The sequence below is a fragment of the Paralichthys olivaceus genome, chromosome 14 (genome assembly GCF_024713975.1).
Source record: "Paralichthys olivaceus isolate ysfri-2021 chromosome 14, ASM2471397v2, whole genome shotgun sequence".
Classification (NCBI taxonomy): domain Eukaryota; kingdom Metazoa; phylum Chordata; class Actinopteri; order Pleuronectiformes; family Paralichthyidae; genus Paralichthys; species Paralichthys olivaceus.
Window position 1 is genome coordinate 11,203,649 of NC_091106.1, and position 27,134 is coordinate 11,230,782.

The 27,134-nt window shown below is 40.6% G+C and overlaps 2 protein-coding genes across 2 annotated transcripts in view; both read left to right on the top strand.

Moving 5' to 3' along the window:
- The first annotated feature begins 1,775 nt into the window (after positions 1-1,775).
- On the top strand, positions 1,776-10,689 carry kcnk1b (potassium channel, subfamily K, member 1b). The gene is made up of 3 exons (XM_020098380.2): positions 1,776-2,869; positions 5,451-5,846; positions 7,953-10,689. The coding sequence occupies exons 1-3, from the start codon at positions 2,515-2,517 to the stop codon at positions 8,207-8,209; spliced, it is 1,008 nt and encodes a 335-aa protein (XP_019953939.2). The 5' UTR covers positions 1,776-2,514; the 3' UTR covers positions 8,210-10,689.
- Positions 10,690-18,749: 8,060 nt separating this feature from the next.
- Positions 18,750-27,134, top strand: part of slc35f3b (solute carrier family 35 member F3b) — a 47,935-nt gene continuing 39,550 nt past the window's right edge. The window contains exons 1-2 of the mRNA XM_069538623.1: positions 18,750-18,993; positions 19,899-20,113. Coding sequence (XP_069394724.1) covers positions 18,896-18,993; positions 19,899-20,113 — 313 coding nt within the window. The 5' untranslated portion in view covers positions 18,750-18,895. The remainder of the gene's footprint in view (positions 18,994-19,898; positions 20,114-27,134) is intronic.

Below are 27,134 nucleotides of genomic sequence, written 5' to 3' on the forward strand. Positions count from 1 at the left end.
TTCCTTAGTAAGTAGTGTGATAGACGTTGGGAAGAATGAAAGCTTGAGGCAGTTGGTCTCACACTTAAGGCACTTGATCATCTTGTTAACAGTGTGATGATGAAAGTGAGTTAGTGACCTTTTTCCACATGAATCTGGAGATGGGCCCAGTGAATCTGCACCTTTAGTAAAAATCGGAGTTTTTGCAGTATTACTGCACTGTAACAAGTCTGATTGATTCATTTAGAAATACACACAACCAGCCAAAATGATGATCTTAATTGTTTTGACAGATAGATACCGGATTTCAGGTAATAAAAAAAAACACCTTACTTCTGTTTAAATGTCAGTTCAGATTGATGCTTTCATATTATGGGACTCTGGAGGCCCCTGGTGGTCTTGTACTCTGGGACAGCTTCCCACTTGGTCATTAAACCTGGCCACCTCTATGTTAATAACACTCTTTTTATTCATTTTTGTTCATGTATTTGTGGTGATGTTGCAATTTACTTATAAAATGTTACACTTTAAAATGTCCTTGTTTTAAGAACAATAAAATAATGTGGAGCATTTATTATTTAGTGAATGTAAAAAGTTAGCTGACATAATAAGTGGAAAGAAAGGTTCATAAGTAAAGTAATAGTTTATCATGCAATATAATATAATATAATATAAAACACTACTATACAATAAGATATTTTATTCTCGATCATTTTTTGTGACTACCACAGTACACAGTACAAAATACCCAAAGAAGTAAAGACACAATTCGTATGAACATTTGTACAGAAAGGAAACAGTACTGTTTGATCATTAAATATAATTTAATAACACTTAGTGACTCAACCATCAGCACTAACAATAGCAAGAGGACACAACTCATTAATTATCGTTGTATAAAAGTTGTGCAGCTTTGTTGAAGGACCAGTTCTCCCTGAACCAAACCCCGATGATCTGAACTCGTCCTGCGTATCGGGGCGTTGTGTCCTCCTCCTCCTCCTCCTCCTCCTCCTCCTGCTCCTCGCTGTGTTAGTAACCAGACAAAGGGTGACAACAGCTCGCTGACGTGTGAAGTGAGAGTTTGAGCACAAAGTGAAACACATTGAACCTGGAGGAGAGGAAGAGCTGCTCTGACGTCATGGGGCCTCTGTCGCCGCCACATCACTTGCTGCCTTCAAGGATCATGCAAAGCACGGAAATACGAAAACTGTTGATCCCGAAACCTGAAACCATAGAGTTTCCTTCACTGAGAAAAATGGTTTACTGACGAAGTTGTGTATTCGTTTTTAGGAATCAAACCTAAAATGGGTTATTGTAATATTACTTATAAAAGAAACATTTTATTTATATGGCGTCTTTCAAAAGAGAGTTACGAGGTGCTTTACAAGTTAAAAATGACATTTTGAGGGCCGGCAATAGGAAACAGTAAAAAGCAAACAGCAAGAAACTATTTAAAAGCAATTTGAAGCTCACAATCGCAATAGAGCACATATACAGAACAAAAGTCATAACAATTAGATGAAATAAAATGTAAAATGATTTAAATGGATGGTAAGAAAACACACCTATAAAATGTGTTTTTTAGAGAGATTTAAAATAGGACAAGGAGTTTGCTGGATGGATCTCCTCAGGGAAATTGTTCTAAATAGTCTGTAATGCATGCAAAGCATGGTTGATCTGACTCCTTTGAATTCATTTATGAGATATTTATTTCCAATTGCCAATAACGGTTACACTGAATTTAAGTATCTTATCGTTGGAACCACACAATCATTTTCTTGTGTTTATAATTTATTTAGATAACAACTTTATTGATCCTGATTACACAAAACAGTCAACACAAGAGCATGAGGTCAATAAAAGGTCAAAATAAGTCAAGAATAAGTCCACTGCAGTGAAATTAGAGTCTAGCCACCAGAACTACTCAAAGTTCTGTTAAGAAGTATGTGCTAATGGAGATATTGACAACACAAATATTTGAAGTATAAGGGGACCAAGACAGACTACTGAAGCCAAATATAAATACTGATTTTAAGATAGATAACTAAAGCTGTACAAAGTTGGGCATTAGACTAACATAGATCTGCTGTACCATAAATTTGTATTTTGAAAGTGAAAACAAATAAAGAAACAGGCAGTAATGGTGACAGCTTAGTGACAGGGTTAAAGGTTAATTTATGCATTTGTCTCGTGTTTAGAATGTTTTTGTATAACAGTCTATCCCTTTTAATAAATATATTTTATATTTATGCTTGCACACAACACACCACAGCAAATCCCGTGTATGTGTAAACCGACTTGGCGAGAATATGCTAATGCTGCACTCTTCTTTGTCCCCAAACGGTGGTATATCCGACTGCACCTGAACGCGTCGGGAGCCACAGCAGGTTGCGCGGAGGGTGGAGAGTCCTCAGAGGATCTTTGTCTCCCACAACATCTCTCCCCCGCTGCTGAAACCAAACTAATCCCCCGATTCTCTCCTCACATTCACTCGAACCCGGGACGCAGAGGGGCGACAGACCTACTGGGAGGAAAATGCTTCAGTCTTTAACCAGCAATTCCTGCGTGCGTCTGATCCAGAGCCACAAATCGACGTGGTACTTCGCGTCCCTGGTGCTCGGCTATGTGCTCTACCTGGTGTTCGGCGCCGTCGTCTTCTCGTCGGTGGAGCTGCCCTACGAGGACCTGCTGCGGCAGGAGCTGCGCGCCCTGAAGAAGCAGTTCCTCCGGGAGAACGACTGCCTCACCGAGGAGCGTCTGGAGCGCTTCCTGCAGAAAGCCCTGGACGCCAGCAATTACGGGGTCTCCATCCTCAACAACGCCTCGGACAACTGGAACTGGGACTTCACCTCCGCGCTGTTCTTCGCCAGCACCGTGTTGTCCACCACAGGTAAGAGGAGAGGGTCACCGGTGATGGAGAGGGTGTGTGTGTCTGTCTGTGTGTGTGTGTGTGTGTGTGTTACAAACCTGAGTCAGCCTGAGGGGGATCCTGTGTTTTCATCTGTCAACATTTCATTGTTTTCACCAAACATCAGACTTGCAGCCTGACGGTGCCAGCACCAGGCCACACGAACACAAAGAGGCCTGCGGAACGTCACCAGCGCGTAGTGGAAACAAAACATGTGTCTGCCGCATGTGACAGATGGAGGGAAATCAGATGTAAATGTCACTTCCTCCATAACTTCGACAAATGATCCCATTTCATTCAGTTCATAAAGCTGGTTGGAGCTTCATCCTCAGATAAAAACACAAGTTTAGTGGCATTTTATCCAATGAAGCAAAAAAACACATGTCTTGTATTTACATTCACACGTTCAACACAAATAGCTTGACTAGAGCCAGACTGATATAGATACTTTGGGGCTGGTGCCGATACAAGAGAATAAAAAATGACCTATGCCGATATACCCACTGTGGTTCTGGGCGATATGGCCAAATATTATATCAAGATTAAAATGTTAACATCTTTTCTGTATGAGCAGAGACTTACAGACAATTGTAGGTAGATCAGTTATGTGTTATACCTCAATCTTCTTACACAATGCATAACCATGTCGATATAAATACTGTGCTTTTGTCATATTGCTATTAATGGAAATCATATTGTGATAATTACTTTTATTGCCACTTTTATTATCAGCTATAACATATCAAAAAATGGGTTCAATGATTCCTAAAATTAAACTCTTTTGACACGGAATGTCTTGACATTTAACTTTTTAATCTCAATCTTAAATATAAAGAGATTATAATGACTAAAAGGAAAACATAAATACAGTCAACTTTCTAAAACTTGAATTATAAATAGATCTTTTGTACAAAATAGTTTAATCTGTAAAATTTAAGTTTTCGTTTCGGCAAACATACACACCCATACTGCTATGTCTGTAAAAGGCTGAAATCAACCAATTCATTATATATATATATATTGGTCAAGCTCTATTATCAATGTTAAGTTTAGAGGGATTTACATTTTTGTCTTACAGTTATTTGCTCACAGAAGCAAAAATCAATATGTTTTACTACCTCGTTATGCACTGTAAACACGGCTTTGCTCCCCAGCACAGTCATTTCTGTAAACAGGCCTCTTGCAGTAGGTTTCGTGTTCTAGACAGAAGCTGGTAAGCAGGCTTATATCCAGTGTGATCTTAGATCACTATCACCCCACCAACAAGCTCTAATTCATATTTTGTCTGTACGCCTCGAGACAGTTTTGCCTGACTCCAACACAGAGTTATCTAGCATTGCAAGGGTTGTGACTTTAGTCTTGATAGAACTTTAGTCCGACCACATGGCAGCACTTATCTGAGAGGTTTCAACATATGTGATTATGTAGATACACCTCAAAGCCATAAAGCTGTGTCTGACAAGCTGCTAGTTTAAGTCTCAACAAGATTCTGTTGATGGTGGACAAACAGAAACTGGAAAGACATCCAGATAAAATAGAGCAAAGTCTATTGTTGTTTCTTTTTCCCGCTCAAAACATTATTGTTGTGTATTTAATAATACTTTTGTCTCTAGCTGTTACAACACATCACCAGACACCACGGTGGCTTTACCTCTAATTCTCACCAGAGGCAAAAAGGATCAGAAACCAGTTTACTGTCATAAATTAATATTTAGAAGAGTTGAAGTAGAAGCTGATAGTGACGACAGATATCACAAGCAAACCAACAGCAATTTACTCATTTTCACAGGTATGTCAGTCAGCCATGGTATTTTTGACTTTGGTGTTAGGTTCACATCATGAGAACATGTCAGGCTTTTATCATCAGCATGACATAACATCACGACTGTGATCGTCCTTGACTCTTTATTTAATGTAGGTCCGTTCCTTTATTTGTTTCAGGGCATCACTTCAAATGTTTAGTAACAATTATAACAATAATTATAATAAACTTTATTTATATAGCATTAGATAAGAGCACAACTCTAAGAATAAAAATGTTACAGACGAGGAAACTGTAAAACTGAATATGGAATGATTCAAATGGTTGGTAAGATCAGAGCTAAATATACCATATCAATTAAAGAAGGACGACATGCGTCCCAAAAGGGAAGCTTTAATGTCGCAAATCGCCACCTGACTGGCTGCACAGTAGGTCATAAATCCTGCCTCCTCCATGTTAGTGGATGGGACATGGACCAAACTAAAAAGTCAAGCTAGACGTCAAATACATATTAATCAAAGAGGATTTTATGCCATTTATCAGGGCGGCATCTTGATACCGAGGCTCCATTCCTCGATCACATACTGCACCGACTAGTTGGAGTAAGTGGAGATGCATCATCCATATTTATATGTAGACATATCATTCATACGTATACATGCACTGTATATATGGTTTAGAACATCAAGAATCTAAATAGTTGAAACTGTAAACATCTCTGTGTACACATAAGTGCAGCGATGTGATGTAGCACATTGAATGAATGAAGTGATCTCTAATAAGACTCTTGTTTTTGTACAGGATATGGTCACACAGCGCCTCTGTCGGACGGTGGGAAGGCCTTCTGCATCATCTACTCAATGATCGGCATCCCCTTCACCCTCCTCTTCCTCACTGCCGTGGTGCAAAGGATCATGGTGTTCAGCACACGGAGGCCGATCACGTACATCCACACACGATGGGGCCTGTCCAAGCCACTGGTGGCCATTGTTCACGCAACCCTGCTCGCCACGCTCTCAGTCTCGTGCTTCTTCCTCATCCCCGCCGCCATTTTTTCGGCGCTGGAGGAGAACTGGAACTTCCTGGAGTCCTTCTACTTCTGCTTCATTTCGCTGAGCACCATCGGCCTGGGTGACTACGTACCTGGAGAGGCCGCTAATCAGAGGTTCAGGGAGCTCTATAAAGTGGGCATCACTGGTAAGTCCTGATGAGTCTTTGTGTTTGTGTTTCCACAGCAAGGCGGCCTTAGCTGTAAGGTTTATTTTTTTTGTACGACACAAATGGATCATTTGGACGATGGATTAGAAGCAGACACTCAGCGCTGATATTGTTATTGCCTGTGTTTCAAATCAGTGTCACATTTCACATAAAGTCTGATACTTCCTCTTTCACAGAGGATGTAACTGCTTCATTTATTTGCTGTGGTGGAACAGCACTCTCTTCCTTATTGAGCTTTAAATCAATGCAGCAATGAAACCCTATAAATTCTACTCAATTTGGGCCAAGCTGTCTAACGTCGAATGTCTCTCAAATAAAGTGCCAGTTTCTCAGGCGTTAATGTCGTAATGATTTGCTAATGCGAGGATGCTAAGTATATCAGGCTTATGACGATGAACTTTGAACTAGTTCGTTGTGACGTAAGCAGCTGGGTGTGTTATTTAACCTGTTCACTGACAGCTCGAGTTAAATGATATGATATACCACATGCAATATAGCGAGCAAACAGATTTAATTTTATTATTACTCACACTGATCAAGTCAAATCGAGTCAATTTATTTGTAATGCGTGTTTGTTAACAGCCAAGACGACAACAATCAGACATCGAATAAAAAAAAGTAAAACCACATAAATAAAAGTCTCAACCTGTTTTAAAGGCCAGAGATTAAGAAGTGGCGTTTTCTGGTGAGTTTAAATAGACTCAGAGTTAGTGAGGTCTTTATGTGGAAGGGCAGACTCCTCCACATTTAAAGGTCAACTACTGCAAAGGCCTGATCTCCTTTAGGCGTCAACCTGATGGATAAGATTTAACCCTGATTTACAGTTAGACTGTTTAATATCTAGCTTGTAATATACATGTTCATATAGGAACTTTATCTCAGCTTGACTTTACACAAAACATTTCGGTGTTAGAGAAGCAATAAGAGATGAGTTATAGTTTCATAAATTATGCCCTGAAAGATCGGTTTTCCGGTTTTAAAAATCAGATTTTCTATAGGCTGATATTACAAAACTTCAATCCTATTGGACACAATAACTAGAAATTCACCACCGCTCCTTTAAACTGATCAATGCATGATAAATAATCAAAAACCTATTGAAAGGCTTAAGTTGCTCGAGCTGAGATTTGTCTACCCTTTGGATGTTAATCTGTTGTTTTCTGCTGACAAAGCCACAGTCCAACATCATCCTGCATGTTTTTAAAGCCATATTACCCAGTAAGATAAAACAGCAGTATCTGCACAGTGCAAGATACAAATTGGGCCATGGCCTAAAGCGCAGCAGCCAGACATCGATTAGTCTGTTTTCTGGGTGACGTGCACAGTCCCTGTCAGCAGCAGGCCTAATGGTGACTAGAATAAAAAAGAACCCACAGAGTGTTGGCAAAGTGGACGAACATGGAGAATTATGCCAGCAAACTGTCACCTGCATGTGGGCGTCTGGTCCGCACCAGTTACAGAGACGTCATTCATGTGGCACAATGTGTCAGCCTGTGGAGGGAGAGGCGGCTGTGACAGAATGTCTTTTGTACACAATGACACCAGACACTTTTGCACAAGCTTCTCTTAAAGAAAAACTGCATGTTCATACCGGAAGTGGCACCACTGTTACATTATGTAACAACTAAAGAGCTGATATTGAAGAGTTTGTGCCATGTGCTGAAGTGTGGATTTAGGTAATAAGCACTCATTGCTGATGTGATGTGCTCCCTAATCTCTTTAAACACATTCTGCCTTTTCGCAAATACTCATTAAAACATGCAACTTGCAGACTATATTAGGAATAAGGGATTCCTTGTTCCATTCGATCAAGCACACACACTGTTCATGTTAAGATGGTTAGCTAGCCACTGCCCTCTTGTGTCATTGCACACAAACAACAGATTTTGCATCTGCAATTCTTGGGTTTTTCCTAATAGAATGACTGACTTCAGTAATACAATAAAAGATTCGATTGTGTTAATTCCCATGTTTGTTAATGGGATTTCTTGTCAGAGTAATGGAAAGCTGTTAATAATACCATTCTCTGCAGCTAATCATCTCTTGTGGTATCTCTCTCCTTCCCTGTGCGTTTCGTCTCGTCAGTCTACCTGATCCTGGGTCTGATCGTCATGCTGGTGGTGCTGGAGACCTTCTGCGAGCTGCAGCAGCTGAAGCAGCTGAGGAAGATGTTCTACCTGAAGAAAGAGAAGCCGCAGGACCGCCTCGTGATTTTGGAGCACGACCACCTGTCCTTCACCACAGTGTCCGACAGAGCCGCGTCCCACCTTGACGACAAAACCCATCCGTTTGCGAGCGTCCCCACTTTGGTCTCTCCCAACGACGATCCCATGATTCAGTAAACAAAGACGGAGCAAACATCCATGGAAGTATTAGAATATAAACGTCGGGAGAGATGCTCGCAAAACTAGATAGAATGAGTAGATCATAGGACTCAGCTGTAGACATTCAGCAAAGCTCAGCCCAGCACATTTTAGTCGTGAAACTAGTTCATGATGATTCAGATTAAGGAAACAATCTCTTTTACCAAACCACAATACTGACAGTATAGTGCTATGCAGCAGATACCGAAATTATGTGCATTAATTAGAGGGAAATTTAATATTTAACAGTTCCACTCAAGACAAACAATAAATGACTCGCCTTCTGCTGTATGCATGACTCAAGCTCTTTGATGAGCTGTATTATTTATTGCATATTTAGCAACACTTTAGAAAGTAATTGGTCTCTTAAATCTAGATGAATGATAGGACAACTATCTGTAGTCCATCACGAAATTAGTAAATAAATGTATGTGTGTTATAAATAGAGACTTAACAGGTACGTACATTATCAGGTTAATGATGTGAAGACTATGTCATCTTGAATGAATACACCTAAAGATGAGCCAAAGTGCAAACACAACACAAAACCAGTCGATTAATTAACTGACATTTGAGATTTTTACATTCTTATGGGGAAACTTTGACAGGAAAGCCTTGAACGTACCAGGTTGTGTTTTCTGTCTGAGTTTGTTGTTGGAGGATCTCTGAAATGCTCCGATTGTTTTCTTTTCATTTGGCTCTTATTGATTTTTCAAAGAATTTTTTGAAAGTGTCAGGGGCCCGATCCTCCATTGCATAATGTGGGTCACATTGTTGACTGAACGAGAGGCGGCAGTCGATCCTGAACAAAAGCCTCTGACAGAACAGAGCGTAGCTTCGCAGTGATTTTTGTTTTCTTTGGCTCATCTTTAAAGACGTGTTAACTGTTGCACTCCACATCGTCACATTTCATTGTGAGGGGGCAAATATTTGTCTGCAGCTATGTGTGTGTTGTCTCATCACGTTGCAGTGCTATTTCAAAGTGTGGCGATAAGCACTATAATTTATTGATTTGTCTGAAAGGTTTAATGTGTGCTGGACTGTGTGGAAACTCAAAGGGAAGGGAAGTCGTAGTCCAGCTTAAAAAGGGAACCACAGAGCGCTGTCTGGCCCATTGTATTTTACTGTCAATAAACAGTGCTCAGTTTGCACATGCACTGGAACTAAGCAGCGGTAAAGGAGCAAAAATATACAGTTTTACTGGGATTTCTCTAAAAAGGAAAAGGTTCCAAAGAGATATTTTTAATGGAAAAGATGATTTTACCTCTGTTGTGGATGATCTGTAAAAGGCTTGGTGATTGCTCTTTTCTTTGAAAGAGCTGAACAGAAACTCTTTTACTGTATTTACATTATTTAAATTTCCAAATGTATATTTTAATAAATGGGACGAAGAAGTTTTACTAAACTTTGTTAACGATCTATGAAAGTAATTATGTACTAAAAATCAGCGCATTAGGGAAACTTGTAACTCTAAATCTAAGCAGCAGGAGTAACATTCTAATTCTGATTATCTATCACGTCCATTTTTATCATCGCCCAAGGATGACATTCCATAATTGATGGATATGAAGTTGCACTTGTTTGTACGACACTGACATTGAACTCCTCTGTCTTTTTTAAAAGTATGTTTAGCAGGAGGTACATATTGAATTATATTATCCATCCTTGACATGCAATTGTTATCTGTTTTAACAATGTTTCTGTTTGTCGCTGATTTCCTGACCTCATCTCTGTCATTGCTACATCAACACACAATCGCAGTGTTTTATAAAAGTCTTGAATGTAATGTCTTTTTATGCCGTTTTTTGCTACATGGAGATTCGAGGCCTGACCAGAGTGCAGCATTACCTCTTGCTGCTCCACTGGCTCCTGTTTAGTTATAACGTGTTTATATATGAAACAGTGTGTGTACAGGTGAGCTGCAGCAAGGTGTCATGAGCACTTGCAAAATGAGCTTTTGACTGTGTCACTCATCTGTAGTATTGTATTTTATAGAAAAGTGGGATAGTTTATTTTTGTCTTTCGTCACCAGTCTGGGCCTTGTAAACTGTGAAGCAGTGATGCTGTTCATATTGTCTCCTGAGAATAAGGAAAAACTTGAAAAAAGTCGGGGCTTCTCTCACTGTACGATGTTTCTGTAGATATATTGTAGATGTCGATGCTTCAGCTTCTGTCACTGTGTTTGGCAGTTTGTCGTCATGTAGACTTTGAGAGCTGTCAGGTAACGTAGTTCTTTTTAGGGAGTGATCATTGTGTCCAGGATAACATTTGGAAGGATACTGACATTATGTATTTGTGCTGACAAAACTGACGTGTTATCTGGGATAGTTTAGTGTCACGGTACAGATATTTTACAGGAATGCTCCGAAGATATCTGTAAAATTCCTTTCTGCGTAAGAGGTGAATTCATCAACTGTAAAATATCAGTGTGTCTTAAATAAAGTGTCGGTTTATTACTACTTCATTTGACTTGTTATTATCTCATCCAGAGCTACTACAGTGCATAAGCTCAGTACCAAAAAACATTACTGGTAGTACTCAAACATTTTACTGAAGTAAAAGTACATTCTAATAGACAAATATGTATTCAAGTAAAACATTAACTTTTCTACTTGACTAAAGGTTAGTAAGTACTTGCTTTTAAATATATGTAAAGTATTAAAAATATAAAGTACTTGCAGGGTGTAGCTCACTTAGAAACAGTGTACTGCCTCCATATAGTGGAGTCTCAGTCTCTTCTGAACCATTAACATATTCACGATAAGAGTGTAATTTGAATAAATACAGATGAGGGTGAGAGTTGTGGATAGTCCTCTGGCTTTTGTGCAAACAGAAACCACTTAAGTGAATTAGAAAGAAGAGCAGAATTAATGGCAATGAATGTGATTATGTGGGATATTATGTAGCTTTAAAAAAGAAAACGAAAGAATCAAATTGTTGGTCCTTGAATACACAATTTTACTCATTCATCCAGTCCTTGAATATGAGCTGGAGGTGGATGTTAAGCACATCTTTGTCTCCTTCACAGAGGAGCAGTAATTGTAGTTGGTGAACAAGAGGCTGATACTTTTCTTATCTCAGAATGGCATTGATTTGCACATCAGACTCATGTGGCACTTCATAAAAGACCGGACAATGCTACTTGTGTATTTCATGTGTTTTATTCCAACATGCAAAGAACATGAGATTGAAATTGAAAATCCAGGGTATATGCTGTAGAGCTCTTGTTGTGGCTTTACAATATCGTACAAAGAAACAGCAATAAGCAAGAAGGATGATCCCCTCTACATATAATTGCTTTGCTTCCTGAGCAGTCAGTGTTTATTTGATATCTTTCTGCAGCCTTAATCCCTGTAGCATAGAGTATATTGTTTATTTATAGGTAAAGGAAAAAGAAAATGTATCTGGGTATGTTTAGTCTGCTTGCTCCGGCCTAACAAATTCAAAAGAACAAAAAGAAAATCCTGAGCAATTCTTTTATTTATATTCAGCAGCTGTATTTCTTATTAAACAGAAACATAATTATACCTCTGATGTGCAGACACCTCACTGCAGAGCCGACGTCCATGTTGTCAAGTTAAACTGCCTGAATAACGATGAGGAGGGGGGGGGAGAGAAGCAGCTCCTGGCAGAAGTATTTATTGGGTGCATGTTGAGAGAACACGAGTATCTGCAGGCGCAGTAATTGGTAATAACTGTTGAGAATGTCTGCTGGTTTCATATTGTACAAATATAATTGTATTAAGAATCAGCACTTAATGGCAGCCGGATCTTCATTTGCATATTGTGGTTGAAACAGATCGCACTGTACTCAGACCGTGCCCTATACGAAGTTTTCTGTTTTATAACAGACTGCAGATTCAAGTGCTTGGATTTTTAACTTTCCTTATGGTTTATTGCCTAATTAACTTTGATCAGAGTCTCTTTATTGTCACAGGTAATTGTTTGGCCTCCTTTAAATATCTTTTTTCTGTCTTAAACAAAATTGCTTATGTTTTCAGTTATGATGTCACTGCTCCATGATTTGTCGTATTTGCTTCATTCCTCAGTTATTTATTTTTATATGTTTTTGTGTAATTTTTATTCTAGTCCAAATCTAAGTTTGGAACCTTTGTCCTTTGCCGTTTTTTTTGGTAAAAGTTTAGAACCCCTCAAACTGCCAGACTTACATCCGGCCCACGTACCACATTGTTTGATGTCACTTGGGCGTTCTGCTCCTGCCATTGCAATGTTTGCCAAAAAAGGCCACATTTATTTTGGGTAATTTTGTCCCACATTAGCTATTTTACATGTGGGCCACTTTAGGCTCACATCCAATTTGTCCGATCCACAAGGCCAGAATGCCATGACAACACATTTCTTTATAAAATCAGGTGTGTCCTGCTCATGGTATATTTAAGCAGGCACCATTTGTGTGGACAATGGGCAGTGATCACCAGAGAACTGCACTTTTCTTTATATAAATATAAATAAATATTAAATACATCAAAACTATTCTCATGTTTTATGTAAAAAGAACACCAGCATCGAATAAAAAGCTGCAAATCAAAAGTCATGCGAAGTCTGTTGTTTCAGCACAATGAGTTTGCATCTGCTGATCCGGAGAGACTCAAACATGGCACATTCCCAGCTGAAGCACACCTTCCCTTCAGGCCATCACATCCTCCAATGCCCCTGCAGTTTGTCTCCTTTATTTGCTTTTAATTTGTACCCACGCACAAACAGTACAATTGTCAGTAGACATGAGCAGGCTGTCAGTCAGGAGTGTATCAGGGCAGAACAGGACTGTATCCCCTGCAGACCCCGCTCTACACACACTAACCACTTCTTGTCATTAATATTGCTATTTGATCTTCTTGCATCATTCATGTACATGCAGGAAACTACCTGGGCCTGAGCTGTGAAGATAAAAGGAGCACAGCCTTGTGCTTTAATCCTGAAAACCGGATGATTCTTAGCTCTGTGGTGCAGCTGAAATCAAGAAACGCCTCAGAACACTGAATCCGAATCTGTTCTTTTTAAGGAATTGGCATTGCATTAGGGGTAAAAATAAATAATACAGGAGTTTTGTTTTACAGTTTGTTGTACACAGTGCAAACACTCCTTCAAGCAAAACACTCACTGCAGAAATGCTCAGGAGAAAACTGTCAGGTTTTTTACATCAGCTCTGTTGCTGCAACTTTAACTCCTCATGCACCAGCTTGTCCAAGGACTCAGGGGTCACATGGGACAGGGTGTGGGTTGGACTGGACCGAGGCAGCGTCTGGCACCTATACACTATACCACTGCTTTCTGATGGTGGAGCAACTCTATTTATATCCTGACGTACACACTGGGACTCTGGGAATGCAGCTTAGAGGCCTCAAGCACAAACATTCCCTGTGCACCACCAACTCTGTAACTGCTCTCATTTGCTACTGCAAACACGTAGAGGTGGTAATGTAGATTTATTGAAAAAAGAAGAGTTTTTCTCTGATAAAAAAAAACCAGTTACACATATTTATTAATGCACATGACAAACATTTAGCAGGAAATACACACTGCTCCAGTTGAGTGTATAAGAGGTGAGACAAACTGACAGGACCAGAAGAAGGGAGGAGAGAGAGAGGAGGAGAGGGCGCTGTCTGCAGTGAAACCTCCATCTCTGCAGTGTGTGACACTTTGAGAACATCATGACTCAGACTTTGCTCCTTACAACTACATCTATTAAATTCCTGAAATGCTTAAATATATATGATCTGGTGTTTTTTTCCCCAAGAGATCAGACACAAGCTGAAACATCATCAGTCATGCTGAAACACACAAAGAAAGTTTTTTTTTTCCTCTGTCTTTTCCACTTTCTCATCCCACTGAAGCTGACATCTGGGTCAGTCACATCTGAGTGTGATATTCTGCTGAGCAAGCATGAGAAAACACTGAGAAAAGGCTGTGACAACTAATTAGATGATGAAAAGCAAAGACTCCTTGATTTTTGATCAACGTAATTTTTAATCAAATCATAAACACATGAAGGATGCTGGCAAAGTGAGGTTTCAGTTATTCAGTCCCATAATGGCTTTATGAGAATAAAAGTGGCGTGATTATGTTCCTTTCCCCCATGTCTCTGCAGCCCGAAACTGAAAATAATTGGTTATAAATATTCAAAAGGAAGAAGCAGTGAATGTCAGACAACCTTCAGGACTGAGGGGGGAGCACTGTGGTAGGGTTTTCCTCTGCAACATGCAAAGGTAAGTTACACCAAATCCATTTTTGCCAAATTTAGAAACCAATTAGAAAAGCATACATCTACACTTAAAGAACAGTGGACAGATTTTCCTTTAAATGAAGGAATTAGAAAGGGACACACCTCTGCCAGGGCTGATTAGCCACTTTGTACATGTATTGCAACAGAAACATACATTATATGTACATAAACTTTCAGCAAATTGTTGAATTAAACAGGCAAAATATCTATTCTCTTATATAATTTAAAGGAACATTTGTAGATTGTTATGGTGCAATAATTTAATAAAGAATGACCTCCCTTAAAATACCTATGTTGACTCACAACACAGTTTTACTGTTCATAGATATTATCACTCTAAAGATGTCAGATTTTTTCCTAAAGATCTGGAAAAATTTCTGGATCTGCCCCCAAAATTGAATTTCTTTGGCCACACCCCCCACCCTCACACAGAGTTTATCCATCCAGTAGATTTGCATAATCCGGCTGACAAACAATAGTTGATAACATTCTAAAAAATGTATGCTAGTTCTATTTTCTATAACATTCAGTTCTGTTTATAATAAAAAGCATGGCTGCGACTGGTCAAAAGTGATGAGTTTCATTTGGAGGGGAACTCAGGCCAGTGGCGCTTTGCATTTATCTGACGGCTATATGCAGAGCACAGCTCATCATCTATCTTCTAATGAAACACATTTCTCTCTGCACAGTCTTTGTGAACTATTGTGAAACTGTCAGCTGAAAGATCCCCTCTGAAGTATTGTTTTCCTGGTATCTCAGAGGTGTCTTTCAATATTAATATAGCAGCACAAGAAGAGGCTGTGCTTGGCTACTTCTGGAAGTATTTATATATTTCTGTCTTGTCGTCAGTTGTCAAAAAAGGAAAAACTAAAAAGGGAGCATCTAAGAATGGAAATCAGGGCAGATAATTCTGGCCAGAAAAGACGACAGAAGTTGCCAATTTTTTTCTTCCCACCAGAGCCGTTCGCCTGGGTGGGTAACTGGTTCTCAGTCTTGACACACAATGGCACCAGCAGGTCCTCTCCCTCCTCTGAGATTCAGCTGGTTTTTCTCCAGCTGTGTGTCAACCTTACTAATAATGGCAGCTGAATAACAAATACACCCTGCAGAAATCACGCTGGCCCTTGGGACTACAGGGTGCTGATTCCATAAAGGTTATATATGTCCTTCTGGCTGGAATAACATTTCTACAAATATAAGCTCCTTTTTTCTGTGGCACAGGAACAAATGTGTCTATCTGGGTCGTAGCAAGAAATTGCTCCTTGTGTCGGACAAATGTAAAAGAGGAATAAAATGTTTAAATCCCTCTTCAGTGCTTAAATACACAGTGAAGAATGTGGTCTTTCTTTTACTGGCTCAGAGTTTCACTTCTCGCTCCACATCGGCCAATCAGCAGCAGTCTGTCGCGCTGTTTCCAGGCTGGGAGCTGCATTAAATATTGATGGTGAGAACAGAGAGGATTCACAACATACTTATTTTATAAAAACTGTGTGCAGTCAGACAGGAGGGTAAGAGAAACGGTGGAAATGACCAAGAAAGTAGCTGATGGTTGAAATTGTGCAAGAATAAGTCCCCGAGGGGATGGAGTCCACAGGTAAACTGGACCCTGTGCACTTTAAAATATGCCTTTATAGTAGAAACATGTGGTAAAATCATATGTTCAGGGGAAACACTCACCAATATCCAAAAGCTGTTGTCTAAATCACTTGTAAACGTATTTTAAAATTGCAATGAAGAAGGTTCAAATGGGAGCGAATAATAAACCTTCCAGTCAAGAAAAATTGTATAATAACAGCAAAAGTTGACATTCAGAGACCTTTCACTCTGCAGACATCTTGACAGGTGATGCCATGAGTTACATGTGGTGCACAGGTCAACAACTCTACTGCAAGAACAATTTTAAACCCCATTTTTCCTGACTGACATTTTGACATGTCAAGTAGCAGTAATAATGGCTGCCTTTCATTTCATGTCATGACTCACTGAGACATTTAATGGCATGGAGCCATTCTTCATGTTGTGTTGTAGACCTGTGCTGTTTTTAACAGGATAAAAAAAACCTTTGGGACTGCATGGAAATGAATCGATTATTGAAAGTGTCAATGTCTATCATTAGCAAATGATTATTTGAGTAACATCCTATCTCATGTGTGTTTGGATCCTCGTCTGTGTTCATCTCGTGGCCTCAGGCTTTAGCTCTCGCTCCATCTCTGATCCATATTTAGAAAGGAATGCAGTGCCCTGCAGATTGGGCCACCAATTAAACCTCCATCAGAGGTCTGCTGAAGTGGAAGATGGTGTTGCTGGATGCCAGTGAATGACTTGAATATATTAGCAGCCCCCCCCACACCTCCTTTTTTTTTTTCTTGTATCCACAGCTTTGATATTTATGAGCCGTGTGTCTCCCGGGTAGAAAGGTGTCCACATTATTAACAGTGTGTATCACTAAACAGTATTAACAGTGAGAATGGATTTTGCCTTGTCTGAGCTGTGAAGTTGAGAGGTGCATTATGCAGGATGAACCTGATCCTCCCCTCTCTTCCTCTCTCGCTGTCAATGGGAGGTGTTGACCCATTTATTGATGACTGGACTCCACTTTTTTGCTTGAGTAAGCACAGGTTCCCCCCCACCCAACCCCACCACCTCACACCCCAGCCCCTTCTCTGGTCACTGATCGATGCACACAGATCGGTCTTCAAAAAAAACCAGCCAGTGCACTTGTGCCTCTCTCTCCGCAGTCAGGAGCCCGAATAGGATGCAGACGCAATGCAGCCGGTGGAGCACAGACCCGGGACGTATGGCGGACAGTACCCCACTCATGCAAGGTAGACCTCCACTCCTCGTGACTCTTTTTACTGCATGCACTGTTTAGACAGGAAGCAAAATAAATTATTGCATTTTATCTTAACTTTGGCAAACTTGATAAAAAAAACACTTTACGCTAATAAATAAAATCTGTGTACCTTTGACTTTTTGTTGTTTAGAAAACCAAGTGTACCATTCATGTGGCACAGGTCACACTTCTGGAACACAGGAGACAAAAACAGTCACTTGATTTTTAATCCCCCAGTAGACATAATCACCACCAGTGAACATAATTACCCCATTACTGGAAGCACAGCTCTGATTGGAGGTAATCAACCTTATCCATGTAATGAAACAACAATTGTTTAGTTCCTAACTCCACTCGCACATTTGAATTACAGGTCTTGCCTTCATCTTGAAATGCTGATGGATTCTTTATGTAAAGTAGGACATGAATAATAGACCAGAGGGGACTCCGGTTGCCTGTGAATTACTGTGAAAGCTACAGCGATATTTACTGGGTAAAGTTGTCTGGTAACAGAACGGATATATGCTGATACATCTTTACTGAAAAAAACAAGAAACATCTTAAAAATCTTGAAGATGTGTAGTTTCTGACATATTCTACACAACAAATTAGTCACATTTATTCTTTCATATTCATTCAAGACAACAAACAAAGAGATTCCAGGAAAACAAGGCGACAGAAATGTTCTGAAGTTTTTTGGGGAAATTGACAGCAATGAAAAGTATGATATATCATCCAGGTATTTGTTGAATTTTATGTTTCTCTCTCCTTTTCAGTTGATAGTGTAATAAAAAAAAAGAAGATATACAACATATGCACCTCATACGGTTCTGAACCACAAATAAATGGCATATAAAAAAAAATTTAATTGCCAAATTCACAATTCAAAGTATGGCTCTGCGTTTTATTTTGAACTTGAGACTTGCGGTGCCATTCGAAATGTGACACTGATCGAAAAGAACAAGAAGGGACACATTTACAATTTAACTGCTGTGTGCTTGCTTCTTTTGTAATTTACTGACTGAATTATTTGAGCCACAAAGCCAGAGGAAAGTACTTTTCAAACACACTTCAAATATGATACAAAGGAGAGTGATGAGTCAGTAAAGGTGCAGTCAGATATGTGCAGAATGAGATCCAGGGGCCAGTACGGGTCTTTATGGGTCCCGGGTATACAGAAGATTCAGGAGAAAGTGAAGACTGCATGCTGCCTGATCTTATTTCAATTAGAATAACTGTTAGAAACTGATATGTTGCATGGACATGATTGGGGCCCTGTGGTAGATATGGTGCTTTGGATACCTGACACAGCTGTCACAATGTATTCCCTGTATGTCAGACTTGGCGATGGTAATAGTTCCGGTGACATCAGCTAGATGGCGCTGTTGTAGTGCCTCCCGGATCGAGCGATATCCACTGGCAGAGCGCTGCAGCCTCTTGAAGTAGAGACAGTCTGTGGTGTGGTGGGCAGACATATGTTGGTGTCGGTGAGGAGAAGGAGCAGGATGGTGATGGTTCATGTCTCCGTCGGCCTCGATGAGGATTCAGATCCACAGTAGCTGCCGCGCTCTGCTCTGTGGCCGTGAGGATGTACGGGGATGGAGAGGGCACCGTGTGGGATCGGGTCGGACGTCCCCACCGGGACTGCATGTGCTACCTTGGACCTCCGACTACTTTGATGCCGATGTAAGACATTTAAAGTTATACTGAATAAGCCTGCAGCCGTGCGTCAAGACGCAGAGCAGACCTGTTGCGTACTTGATTTCTCAGGTGCATTGATAAAGTGAGTTGACTTTTTCAGAGCAGAAAATATCAAGCAAAGCCTATTCTACGTGAATCTCGTTTCTTCCGTTGCTAGTATTAATTCATTGGAGTGAGATTACATTTATTCTGGCTGTGTTTATTATGTTGGCACAACAGGGGGACTTTTACGCACGGATTTTCTCTGAGTGCCTCACTAAAAATGTTTTGGTTTTCCACGTCGAGGGTTTCATAACAGCTGAGAGGCTTTCAGGTCAGTGCCACTCAGCTTCATCACGTTATAGAGCTTTATTACTGCAACATCCTCTTTTCGTTTAAACTCACCTGGTCGACACAGAGTAACAAGTACATGATAAAATGGGCATTTAGTAGGTTGCTGTGCGATATGACTGTGCGCAATTTTGTGCACCAGTGCGCATATACATCTCACAATTGTAGCTCCTCCATGTCTACAAATCAATCACGATCGATTCATTAGTTCCTCATTCCTATAAAAGCCTATTATGCGATGTTGCACAGTGAGTGCATGGTATAGGCTACAACAGTTTGCAGGAGCAGTCACTTTGGCTTAGTGTCTTCCACACTGTTGTGCAGGGCCAGTGAAGGATGATGATTTCTGTACTGTACAAGAGAGGCGCTGCAGGGGCCCCTGACGCCGCTCTGTGGAACATACAGCACCGACTCCCCCTGCTTTAGCCGAGGAGAACTCTTATCTCATCAAGTCACCAACAAGGTTTTACAGGCCCCCCCATTTTTTTTTTTTTTAGCCAAGCGCTCACACTTTGGTCTTGTAACGCCATTACAAGCCTGTTGTCCTCTTCTCCCTGCAGCGGGATGCGCAAGTCGCCCGACGTGAGCCCCAGAAGGCTTTCGGACATCAGCCCGCAGCTCAGACAGCTCAAGTACCTGGTGGTGGACGAGGCCATCAAAGAGGACCTCAAGTCCTCCCGCTCAGTCGAGGACATCAACAGCGCCTCCATAGAGGAGCGCATACTGCGCATCACCGGCTACTATGGATATCAGCCCTGGAACGCCAGCTACAAGAGTGAGTCCTTTTGCACACATGGATACTGTGAACTTCTGTGGAAGGTGACGTGGTCATGCCCACACAATCAGGCTATTAGTCATTGCAACACTTACCACACCAACACTCAGGTAACGTGGAATTCATGATGAGATATGTAATAAGAAAAGTGCTCTTAAGCATCACTTGATGCCTGATATGGCTTGATAGCCTGGTTTATGTGGGTGGATGGGTTAAATACTCCATTTGTGAGTAGAAATTGGATTATTTTACTCTGCTAGTAATCATTGTGCCACATACTGTAGTTTTACAAATAGAGGGACATTTTGTGGCCTTCAAGTTTGATGTGTCCCTCTTGAATCACATCATGGATCTTTTTTTCCCTTCTCATTGTTCACATTTACCTTTGGTGTTAAAGGTACCAAAGAACCAAAGATGCCAAAGAATGGAAAACTGTATTTAGTTTAGCACGGCTGAATGAGGAGAGTTTGGTGTATGGAACACCTTACAGTTACCTCCATCAAATGCAAATCCCTCGTATGTAATAGAGAGAAAAAGCAAAGTGCAAAGGTTGGTGTTCAACGTTCATGCTACACAGAATGAGAAGAAAGAGCTCATGCATTTGAAAATAATCATATACAAATGTTGTCAGTGACCATGATGCTGCCATTTCTCTACATTATTGAGCTGAATCCAGTTTTCTCCTCACCCTGACAATTAGCTGCTAAAGTGTTCTCGCTGCTCTCGGTTGCTGCAGACAGTGGAGCCTTTGTTTGCATCAGAGAAGGAGCATCGTTGGAGTCAGACAGTGGGAACGTTGCTCGGAGCAGTTGATTCTTTGAAGAAAAAAAGTTGTCAGTGCAGCTTTTATTTCCCTCTCTTCATTTTCATTTCTTCTCTCTCTCTCTCTGAGTCACTCAGTTTGATTTGCACAGCAGTAAACGCCTGAACTGTAATCTGCTGCTGCTGATGCTATGGATAGATCACAGTCTCTGCTTCACTTAACTCTGTGGCTTCATGTGGGATTTCTGTCTCTCTGCGGTGGTGTCAGGACAAACTGTCAGTCCTGTGTTCATTTGTGTGTTAATTGCTCTCATGTGAAGACTTTCAGGAGGGTTTCTCCTCGTGGACAACCTTTGGCTCGTGGCAAAATTTGTAAATTTCATATGAGAGACTGCAATATTAAACAGCTCTGAGGCTGCTTCAAAATTTAGAGCCCTATACCTAACATCTAAAAACACTGCAGACTTCACAGGACAGCTGCTCCTCAGATCTGAATTTGTCTTTGGTAACCTCTGTTGCTACTGGTGGCAGAAAGATATGTGAGGTGGAATATTCCACTATAGTCTGAAAAGCAGTGACAGTGTTTCAAGATTAAAATGATTTGTACTAGGACAAGCATAGCAATGGGTTTTTAATTTGACATAAATATAAATGTCATATTCTACACTGTCTCACATGGGCTTCCATGGCTGCAAAAGAAATGACTTGATACTTATATATGATATAAATGTTTGACACTGTTCATCTATACACATGGATTCTTATCTCCTATATATCTATATTATAGGTGTTTGAATACTGTGAATGGTGTTACTCAAAGCCCAATCTGAAATCACAGATTGAAGTTTTTTTTATGTGCAGTGGATTTATACAATTCAACCATCTCATTATCCTCCACATTACTGCTGTTGTACAACTAATTGCACAATTATAAAAGCTGTTGCAGAACAGACAATAACAAGCGCTGCCTGTGAGAGCGGGTTGTTTTTCAGTAATCTGTGACAATGTGCTCATTCACCATCAAACAAAAGACATATCACAAATGAAAACCTCTTCAAAAAAAGACAACAGTCACTAGTTGAGTTGCAATCAGAACTATTGTATTAACAAGATCAAACTATGACTAGAGACAAGAGTTCAGAATTTCTGCTTTTATGTCTAGTTGTATTACAGAACAAAACTTTTGTATCAGAATGATCCATTAGAGTGAGCAAAAAAAAAACAACCCTTAATGGTTTGGTTGCATGACCCTGTCATTTTTGTTTTGGGGGTTTCACGCTTCACTCTCTGGGGGTGTCTTCAGAAGGCTAGATTCATGCTCTCTGGGCTTTAACATCCAGTGATTAACTCAGTCAGTCTGAAAATGTAAGGACCCATCTTTGAGAAACATTTATTTAACGTGTATTGGTCCATGTTCTATCCACTAACACAGAGGAAGCAGAGGTTTATGACGTGTAGCCAGCAACATCCATCTTTATATACAATCTATGGGTGAAACCCAAAGCTAAACACAAGAGTGGATGTTCAAGCTAATTATTGATTGAACAGTTAATATAAAAATATAAAACCTGGGTGACCAGGAATTTAAAGCAGAAAATTCAGAATTCTTGTACCTTACTCATCTTTCGATTTTAAACCCAAAAGGAACTGGCCTTGTTGTGCAGTAGTTCTTTGGGGACATTAAACAGTAAAACTGTATTTTGCGGATGAAACATTACAAATGAAATATTTCAGAATGTTTTGTACTGTTGCATCAGACGTTGTTCTGTGTGCGTGGCCATCAGGGGAAATGCCACTTAATTGGAGCTCCGTTTCATTTAGGAAACGTTGAGTTCCTCCAGCTTGCCATCGTTTCAAACAAAGAAAATCTAAAGTGAGTTTAAAACATGGCATGATAAAAATCCACACAGCGCTGAGCTCCTTCTGGCCCACCTATAGCTGCAGCTGTGCTTCGTGGCGACAGAAGTCTCACTAGTCAGAGATTGCACACAATTGCATGCCATGTCAGAGTCAGCCCGCAGCCCCCTGCGACACACACGACACAGTGATAGAGAGCAACAGCTTATGGCTGAAGAGTGGAGGGCTGATCCTGAAAGCAGCCAATTTCAGGAGAGATGGGAGTTTGAGTATTTCTCAGTAGAGAGGCTTGTTTGTTTCATCTACCACCAAGTCGTCCAAAAGGACACGTGTGCGCCTTCACACAGGAGTAAGCAGAGGGAGAGTAGGTGTAGTAGTGTAGGCCATTACTGAGCTGAGGATGAAAGTGTGAGACTTGGCTTTTTCAGTGTGATTTCCTGAATGTGAGACTGCAGGGATCACAAACCACGCAGGATGCTGTCATTTCCCTCTGAGCATCACTGCATATGTAACAGTCAAACACAATGAGAAAATCTGGCTCATTAATCAGACCGGCCTGAGGCTGCAAACTCAAAACAGAATTCAATCAAGAGCTATGTTGTTGAGATGGGTGATGGAAATGAACTATAGCGAAGGTGTGTCCCTTTTTTTCCCAGGATGCCTCAGCTCATTCAGACTGCATTTAGCATGTTTGGATCCAATCGTGTATTGTTTTCAACTGGCTGCATACCATGTCTTGTGTCTAGTTTGCCTGTACTCGATTCTCCTCTCAGTGAACATCAACAAATCAAGTGACAAGCTCCACTTTGAAAATGGCCATGGATGGTGGGATGATGTCCCCATCAAAGTAAGGGTCAATGGCTACTAGAGAAAGGTTAGGCTACTGGACAGAATATATCGAGCCACAATACACACGTATTTATCATAAAAGCCATTTATTTCTCATTTTGTCTTCAAGATTAGAAATTGAAACTTTCCAACTTTCACTGGTTAGCTCTGACAAAAAGTAGCAAAGCGATGTTACTATCAGTGCTGCAGAAAACCAATGGCAGAAATGATCTTTTTCTTATAAGTCCTACCCAATATTCTCATTAATAAAACATAGATGAATGTTCTCTTTCTCAGTCTGATAAGACATTTTCCAGAAGAAGAAATTGAATTTAAGATCGTTGCTGCAGGTTAAAGCGAACAGATATGAGGGGAGCTCTAAAATCACTTTTCCCTCTGCTTGAGTAGACGTCAAGAAGCAGCTCGAATTGTATGAGGTATTAAAAGTCATATAGGTGCTCTGAAAGAAGATGGGTTCACTCACACATGCAGTGGCAGCGAGACATGAATGTGGGGAAAACCTGAAACACTTTGTGTGAGTGTGTCCCTGCCAGATTCAATCTTTTGTCAAATAGAAGAAAATGTGTGTGTTTGTGTATTTTTTGTGTATTTTACTTCAGAGCCTCCAAAAGAAGTGGTGCTCTCTATGATGAAGCTTTTTTTTCCCTTTGTGAATTTGTCCCCTTGGGTTTGTCAAGTTTCACCAGAAGTGAAACATTTGACAAACAGACTTAGTTCTTTACTAATTTACTCGCAGTATCTATCGCAAATGTAGCATCCGCCCCCGGTGCAAATTTAGAGCTTCACAAGGCATGAAATGAGGTTGGAATCTATTTTGAGCTCAGGGTTTTGGCATGGGGAGAGCAGGTTGGAGAGAGCCTATAACCCATGTACACATGCCCGGCTGGCAGTATCAGGACAGCTGGAAGGGACGGGCAAGGTATGGGGCCGACTGTGACTGACGACGAGAATGGCTCCTTTAAACTCAGCATGAGCTGAGCAGAAAGACAGGGACAGTGATGCCCCTGCATGCTCAAGTCCTTCCAGATCATTTGAACTCAAAGTAAAGTGTATGGCTCACACTTTCTCATATATAAGAGCTGTTATACTTTTGACACTGTCTTTTAAAGATAGTCCACTTTGATGTAAAAAGCTGATTTTAATTTTGCTGATGGATTTGACCGATGGATTATGGTGTCCAGAATGACATCCATCCATTCTGTTCTCAACCATATAGTTTGTCAAGTTGGGGGTCAGCATCTCCATGTTTCTGCCTTTTGCCAACATCCTACCCAATTGGTGGTGGGTGCGGCTTTCTGTTGTTCTTGACTCGCAAAGTGAGCTCTCCAGTAGGGGGCCCTGGTTTCCCTATTCAGCAGTAACCTAAGAACTTTGGGTTTCTGAATCATTCTCCAGCACAATAAGGTGGAGATTCACATAGGAGAGAATGACAACAGGTTGCTTTAGATACTGTCTGAGGGTTGAGAAAGGCACCTTGGGAAATGTAGTCGATCTCCACCTGAAATAGGAGTAAGCAAGGGTGGTTGAAGGGAATGTCCAGAAAATAAGTTCCACACTGTTGATCTGTAGCAGTGAGAGTGCATCATTATTTACCTGCATAAGAAAACAGTGCCGGCACCAGGTGGTAATTTGTCACTGCTTGACAGAACAATTAAAAGAAAAATCTGCTTTATCCTTTTGTTCTGTGGCTCTATTACAGTGTGTATGAACGAAGTGAGAACTCTCCAACTTCCACATCTGTACATTACCTATATTCAAACTAAGCGATTGCACGCACGGAACAAGTCACGTTGGCTGAGGTTCAGTCAAGGGGCAAGATAATCTGTAAACGCTCACATTTGTGCATGTTCACGAGATCATGTGCACAGTCATCCACAAAGAAACAGAGATTGAAAAGAAAGAGACAAACAAACGACTGTACAATATGCAGGTAAACAATTCATTGCCCTGCAGTGTTGTCTCCATCCTGCACCTCTTTTCTGTTAACATAAATGTTTAAAGCACTGCTACATGTTTTAGTGATGTGCATAGCAAACAACAAACTGGAAAAAAAAGAATCAAATACCCAGAGGACTTGAATATCATGATATATTTAATATTTGATGTAAGTGGGTTGTATGACAGGAGAACACTACATTTATGAGTTTATTCAGAAATATAATCCCATTCCACTTGTGGGTGTTTATGTATTAATAACCGCAGAGCCCCACTGTTCATTGAAGCAGCCGAAGCTTCGCCTCTGGAGGAGTAAAACACTGGGCAGCAGAGGATCCTGCTTCAGTTTTCAGTCACAAAAGAAACAAGCACATGAAGTAAAGCTGATTAATCAAAGCAGTGAGCATATAGGCCCAGTCAGTTCAATATTTTTAATTTGGTTTAAAGATGAATTTGAAATTTGAAAGTTGGTTGCCCGTTTAGTGAATCTGATAAGTATTTTTCAGGGGTTTATTCAAATACAGCACGATAACAAGCATTCCTTAGAGAATGAATATTGTGCCTGTGTTTAATACAAACAGTTTGCAGAACATTTTTTTTGTGTATATATATATATATATATATATATATATATATATATATATGATCCAGTGGATATGTGCAATATGGTGATAAATGGACAATCAGCTTTGGCACTTCTAGTTACCCCACTGGTTTGGGATTGAAAGTTCCCAGTTTCCCAGTGTATTTTAGGCTTTTATTTTCTACCACCACCAGTACAGTAGAGGCAGCTTTCATCGTATAACATCGCATCTATAATTGAGATGATCATCACAGACCTGCTCCTGAAATTCTTGCCTGAGCCCAATGTACTGAAGGAGCTGCAGAATCAGATGTGTGGCTCTAAAAGAGATCCTCCAGTCATGGCTCTTTCTGCTGCTCGTCTTCACTCGCTGTGTCTTCCTAAGCGTTGGAGATGAGCGTGGATAGATAGGGGCGGCTGCAGAGGAACAAATGAGGTTCAGTCTTCACAGTCCAGAGCTGGATATTTCTTAGAAGACCCATTTCTTGCAGAGGGACACTTTGTTTGATGGAAAGCAGTGTGGTAACTTTACTGCATACATTACTCATGAAGCCTTTTGTGTATTATCTGACAACCGGTTGCCTCAATTCTGCTGGGGCTTGTGTTTCTCAGGATTAATCCCGAAGACTGTCGTGCATAACTGAATTACAGTTGCAGTGCTTTATTCTCTGTGCTCGCTCTGCCTTGTGATTCAAATCCTGCCAGTTAAATGTCAAACTCTGTCCTGCTGTCGTCCCTTTCTCCTCCTCACCTCCTTCTATCCGCTTTTAATTAGAAGTTGTGAAGTTATGACTCCTACCTCTAATTAATCCAGGGTCTGCTGCGGACACGCACGGCTCATCACTGTGTGCGTCGGCCACAGTGCACATTGGAAGAGCAAAGCGTAAACAGGGTTGTGCTGGTAATAAGGAGGCTTATTTGGGCGTCTTGAAGGGAGAGGATGAGTATTGATGGCAGGTCGTAGCACTGTGTAAACACAAACCCGCAAATGCGGTTAGTGGGTTGAATCTTGCCTAAGTGTCAGACTTTAAATAC

Excerpts from the sequence above, each read along its gene's own strand:
- kcnk1b (XM_020098380.2), top strand. The coding sequence starts at position 2,515 with ATGCTTCAGTCTTTAACCAGCAATTCCTGCGTGCGTCTGATCCAGAGC. Across the intron at positions 2,870-5,450 it reads CACCGTGTTGTCCACCACAG|GATATGGTCACACAGCGCCT; the intron begins GTAAGAGGAGAG and ends GTTTTTGTACAG. Across the intron at positions 5,847-7,952 it reads CTATAAAGTGGGCATCACTG|TCTACCTGATCCTGGGTCTG; the intron begins GTAAGTCCTGAT and ends TCGTCTCGTCAG.